Source organism: Nicotiana tabacum, chromosome 18 (genome assembly GCF_000715075.1).
Source record: "Nicotiana tabacum cultivar K326 chromosome 18, ASM71507v2, whole genome shotgun sequence".
Classification (NCBI taxonomy): Eukaryota; Viridiplantae; Streptophyta; class Magnoliopsida; order Solanales; family Solanaceae; genus Nicotiana; species Nicotiana tabacum.
The window spans coordinates 108,872,968-108,879,058 of NC_134097.1; the positions used below are offsets into that span (position 1 = coordinate 108,872,968).

Consider the following 6,091-nt stretch of genomic DNA (forward strand, 5'->3'; position numbering starts at 1 on the left):
TCCTTTCCTCTTTTTTTCCTCTCCTCTCTTCCTCTCTCCTTTTTTTCTCCTTTCCCTAATTTCTTCAATTTGTTTGCCTAACACACTCATCCACAAATTGGTCCATTCATAGACTAAAAATACATATGATTCTCGAGCATACATACACATAATTTTGGGTTTTTAAGATTTTGTGATTTGTTTGGATTGGATGTTCTTGCAAGTGATTGAGAATATTCTTTGGAGTTTATATCTCAATTTTGAGGGAGATTGGTTAAGTGTAGAGTTGGTTTAATTCAGATTGAAATTCGAGGAAGAAGAAGTTGCAAGGAATTGTATGATAATTGTATAATAATTGATAATAATTTTATGCGGGATAAGTAATATTCCATTTTGGTATAAAATTTATTTCACTATTAATTAATACTGATTACCAAACATGTAATAAATACAATCCCTAGAATTATTATTGAAGTTGAGTGTCTCGATAATAAAATACTAAAGACAGTTTTTAGCTATCATGGCTTCAGGTAATAAAATGAGCTTGTTTTAAACTATCTTCTTGGGATGCCACTCCAGTATATATTCATCTGTGAATTTAGTGTTTGTACCTGGGACTGTTGATTTGCTATCACGACTTCAGATGCATTGAAATGTTCTTATAAATCACGTTGAGCAATATGAACATCCTCTTTTGCTTTTCTAAGATAGTCCTATTAATTCTGTTGTCCGTTCTTGTGTTACTCTAGCATACTAGCTAAGTTTTGGACCATAGCCAAGGTGTTTAATATACCCCCTTGTAAAATTGCTTGTATCTGAGACTGTTCATTTGCCACCACGGTTGGGGTTAATGCGGAGCCAGAAGCTCGGTTACTGACTCGGTCGAACCGAATAACTTTTGTTCAAATAGTGTATTATGTTAAGAAATTCATTAAATATGTACAAGTCGTCATTCTAAAATCTATGACACATAAAATTGTTGGGATATAGTCTTGGCTGTGATCCGTACGTACAACTAAAGCAACACAAAGGAGAACAACAAAATTAGAGGACCTCTTAGAGGTATTTGCTCTGAGCTCACTGCGGTCTCTGTGGCTGTGTCGTAATTTTAACAACTCAATATAAAAGGATGAGAAAATGTTAACAAAAGCTAAAAACACAATAAATACATAACAGAACAAAAACATAGCAAGTGCAACAAGTAACTCACAAGAAACAAACAGAACGAGCAAAACCATTTGTCTTCTGCATACATGTTAAAACGTATTCCTTTGTTCTTCTTTAGGGTTTTAAATTCCTTTTCCAGCAAATGCTACAACTGGAAATGAATTTGGAATGTGTCTTTTGCAGTAAAACAGAATAGCATGTATAGAAAATACTACAACTGTAAACATGTTTAATGAGGAAACCTACGTGATCATGTAGGTCCAAATTAAATGATTTCTAAAGAGGACTTGAAAGATTTCGTCCGCATGAATTAGGAATTTCTAAAGAATGTTCAATAAAGAAATATATTTGAGGGCTGCCAGTGCACTAAAGTCTCGCCATGTGCGGGGTCCAAAAAGGGTCGGACCACAAAGGTTTATTGTACGCAATCTTACCTTTTATTTCTGCAAGAAATTATTTTTACGGCTCGTTGTACATACGCCGCTGTGGGCCTCCGCCAATAGGAGACACCCAAAACAGCCGAAAGAATTACATCGTTATAGAACTTTATTTGAAACTAGATAAAAAGAAGAAGAAAACAAAAAAATCCTTTCGCACTTAATGAATTTGGTCTCTCGCTTGCACCTACTATGAAGCAATCCATGCAGTATGCACCATGAGGATAAAGAATTGGCAAACATGGCCACTAGTTGGCGTCTGGCCATGACTTCGGTTTGCAAATGAATGTTTGATTTATAATTTTGTTCATTAGTTTAATTTCAACATGAAATTTAGAATTTCAAGTTGAAAAAACTGGTTTGATAAATATTTTAAGTGAAATAATAATTTTCAGTCAAAAAACTTCAATTTTTTTCTAAGTAAAATTCATGTTCAAATACAATTTCAACTTCCAAATACTTCTTGACCTTAACTTCTCAAATACTCATTTTTTGGAACTTTAACCAGTTATTGTCTAAATTTGAATAATTAACCTAAATAGCTGGGCATACAACAGCTTAAATTAAAAATAGTTAATATATACATAATATATGTATAATATATTTATTATTTTTATATATACTATACGCTAACTGTGTATAACGTATATTGGTTAGAAAAAAATAAATACTAAATTCGATTGGCTATTTGTGTAAAAATTCCAATATCCTTGACATTAGGTTGATTGGACTTCACAAGAGTAATAAAACTGGGCCTAGTCTTAAACCCCAACCCCAAAAAAAATGGTTTCAATAACAATAGGCCCATAATCTGTTGGTCTTGCAAAACCCTAGCCTTATTCTTCTTCAAACTTGACGAGTGTCCCGTAGTTATATTAGGAAAAAGAAGACTCCCTCTACATCAGTAGAGTGTTATCTCGCCGCTCCGTCGACGCATTTTACTTCTTCCAAGCACAGAGCCACCATGGTTGCCGCCAAGAAAACTGTAAGATTCTCTCTCCTTTTCTGGTTAATATTGAAATCAAGAAATTGTTGCCTCTTTTTTGGGTTGTTGATTGGTCTGAAGAGATGTATTTGTGATTGCAGAAGAAGACTCATGAAAGCATTAACAATAGGCTGGCTCTTGTTATGAAGAGCGGCAAATACACCTTGGGTTATAAGACTGTTCTCAAGACCCTAAGAAACTCCAAAGGTTAGTTTTTAGCTTAGCTCCTATATCCTTTTTTGACCTTCTTTTGATTCGTGTACTGTTATTTTAGCTGTTTTTGTTGCATTTTAGTTGTATGTCGAGCTTTGCAGCTGTAGATACATGCTAATATTTGATTGAAGCAGTGCAAAAAGTTGATCTTTTAGCAGATTATTATGCAAAAATGTAGATTGTTAAACATGGGTTTTATTTTACAAGAAATGTGGTCTAGGGTTAGATCCCATATATTTCAATTTCTTGCTTGTGGTAGTTCATAGCTTGCATAAGTTAGAATTGCAACTATGTGGAGTAGATTAGCGTGGTCCGTGCCTTACACGTGTACAGATCGAGAAATGGTCCAAATTTGTACTAAAAACTTGCTTAGGTTAAGAAATTATCAGAAAATGTTCCATGTGGGATTTAACGTTGTGCGCATGGTATGTTGATTGAATAGTGAGTGTTATGGTGCTGGTTATATATCTGTAAATGACTTGTTTTTCGGAGTCATAGATATTATGGATTTCTGCTGTTATGAAGGAATTGTCTTGACTGTTATATAACAAGGATTTCTGAAATTTGCTTTGGTAAATTACAGGAAAGCTTATCATCATTGCCAACAACTGCCCTCCACTCAGGAAGTCTGAGATAGAGTACTATGCTATGTTGGCTAAGGTTGGAGTTCACCACTACAATGGAAGTAAGTACATCTCTTTGTTTGTATGGTTTTAGATATCTGAACCTTCTTTTGGTGCTGTTGAAATGTTTTTAATTGTAGTTTGCTGTTTTGACTGTATGGGTGTTAAATTAATACTAGGTTACTTTCGTTTTTTCAAAATGTTGAGAATGGTCTATTAAAGTTCTATGTGATGAGTGCTTAGTCAAAGAACAGATGCCTCATGATTATATGAGATTCAGAAAGCATAGGTCTTAAGCTTTAGTGATTGCTGGATTGATTTTATGAAAATAACTAAGCATGAAATCAAGGGTGTACAAAGCAACAAAATATATATTGATACTGGAGAGGTATTTGACATGTCTTCTTCAAAAAAAAGGTACTTGACATGTATGGTGAGAATAACTATTAACCATGAAAACCTTTAAAAAAGGTTTCCTAAAATATAAGGCTTGGTCAGTGGAGATCTTCATTACAGTTTATTGGCACAAGAATTATCTGCTTGTTTTCTTTGTGGTGGCTCATGCATTCCTCTGTTATCTCTTGTCCATGTACCCTTAGTCCAGAAAATAAGTATGTAGTTTGCTCATGCATTCCTCTGTTATCTCTTGTCCATGTACCCTTAGTCCAGAAAATAAGTATGTAGTTTCTATTTACTGTGAAGATTAATATGATTACTGCGACAGGGCTTTGTTTCAGTTTAATGTGTGAGTTAGTCCCTTATCATGGATTCGAACCTTTCTGCCACACACAAAGCCTGGTCTGGCAAAGAAGAATGTCAGGCCTGTACTCTGCTGGAGTTATAGTCTTGCTATAATTCCAAAGAAAAAAGAAAAGGAGGTTGACAACTATCTTTTTATTGAGGAAGCACACCCTTATTGACATTTACCATATTAAATCTACTCTCTTTGCTGGTTGCTGATGCATTCGTTTAAATCCTGGGCTATCTTAATTCCTCTGATTCAAGGTCAAAAGTTATAGTTTGTTTCTGCTTTTTGTGAAGGATTAACATCAAGCTGAGTAGAACATTACATTTTGTCACATTGACCATTTTAAGAATTTAAGTTGATGAATTACTTGCAGTTAATTCGCAGTTTATTCTCTTTTGTTCATTGCTCATGGTTGTGATCTTTTGATCGGTAGTATCACACCAGTCTTCTGTAATTATATGCTCATATCTCTTTACTCTTTCCTGTTTCAGACAATGTAGATTTGGGAACGGCTTGTGGTAAATATTTCAGGGTCTGTTGCCTGAGCATCATTGACCCAGGTGAGACATCCTGTCTCGACTTGCTTTAGTGTTGTTCAAATATATTTAAAAAGAGTTTTTTTTCTGATCATAGTATTTTTAATTTTCTTCAAAAACTCAGGTGATTCTGACATCATTAAGAGCATGCCCGATGACAAGTGAGAGGATGCCATTATGAATCAGGGAAAATTATCCCATTATTTCTTATGAGAAGAATAGCTAGTGTAGATGATAATTTTACTTTTATTCTGGTGATTTGCAAGATAATTTTGATGATATTGGAATCTTCATGACCACCAATTTTCTGTTTAGTGAAGCTACTTTATGGACAATGATTTGTTGTGCCATTGATTACACTTTAGTTCTGTATTAGTTTTTGGAATGTGGAACTCCTAATCTTGCAGTGAACACTCACCAAGTTGAACTACTCTCAGAAGATGCTGAATGGTAATTATGTCTAATTATTATGTTATAAATTAATCAAACCCCACTTTGCTTGCTTGAAGATAGAAAAAATGCACTTTTAGCTCACACGAAGATCTATTTATTTTGAATTTATTAGCTAATAAGATGTGAGTGTGGGTATATCATATGTTTTATTCATTTTCTGCGAGAAAGTTTGCAAAAACAACCATTTCCTCAAATATTATTTCTCAAAATGAAATGAAAGTAAATGCAGTCCTATTATGTTCATGCTATGATTAACTTTAATTAGATGTATTTCGTCGCACGGAATTCGTATTTTAAGTTGACTCAAAGTTATTACATTGTTTATTGCTTCTACCTATTAATTCCGCATTCAAAATTGCAATGGAATCTATTCATTAAATATATTGGAAAGAAAATATATCTAGTTGATAGCGCTTCTTCCTACTTTTGAAGAATTCTATTGCAAAGTACAATGGAAGAATTTCTTGTGTATTTCAATCAAAATTAATAGGTTAGATTATTTCGGTCGTGTATCAAAATATTACTTGTGGTTAAAATACCATGCCTTTTACATTTTTGGAGCTTTTAGTCAAAGTTATATCTAAACTATACCCACAAGTCTACAACATAAAATTAGATAACTTTGTAAGTGTCATTTGTTGAAAAAACAGACATTCTAAGGATCCATTTCAGTATTTTCGCCAATATTCTTAATAATAGCTCGGACTGCAGAGAGATTAACCGCATTTTATATGTTTCAGATCTATTTACTTATTTTTGAAAGGCATTTAAATGTTCGTTTTCAAAATTATGGTGGAAAATAATTTTTTTTAAAAAAACTCTTCTATTCAATATCTCTGTGGCATAAAAATGGAGTTAAAAAAAACTCTTGTTTATTAATAATGAAAGTATTTTTTTTGCAATAATTAAATATCCAACTGATAAAAATGGAAGAAAGATGACACGAAATT

General features: G+C 33.3%; 1 protein-coding gene across 1 annotated transcript; it reads left to right on the forward strand.

Moving 5' to 3' along the window:
- The first annotated feature begins 2,411 nt into the window (after nucleotides 1–2,411).
- LOC107760678 (large ribosomal subunit protein eL30-like) lies at nucleotides 2,412–5,023 on the forward strand. The gene is made up of 5 exons (XM_016578763.2): nucleotides 2,412–2,568; nucleotides 2,670–2,775; nucleotides 3,365–3,466; nucleotides 4,644–4,712; nucleotides 4,813–5,023. Exons 1-5 carry the CDS (start codon nucleotides 2,548–2,550, stop codon nucleotides 4,851–4,853), a joined length of 339 nt encoding a protein of 112 aa, XP_016434249.1. The 5' UTR covers nucleotides 2,412–2,547; the 3' UTR covers nucleotides 4,854–5,023.
- Nucleotides 5,024–6,091: the final 1,068 nt, after the last annotated feature.

Excerpts from the sequence above, each read along its gene's own strand:
- LOC107760678 (XM_016578763.2), top strand. The coding sequence starts at position 2,548 with ATGGTTGCCGCCAAGAAAACT. Across the intron at positions 3,467-4,643 it reads AGTTCACCACTACAATGGAA|ACAATGTAGATTTGGGAACG; the intron begins GTAAGTACATCT and ends TTCCTGTTTCAG. Across the intron at positions 4,713-4,812 it reads CCTGAGCATCATTGACCCAG|GTGATTCTGACATCATTAAG; the intron begins GTGAGACATCCT and ends TCAAAAACTCAG.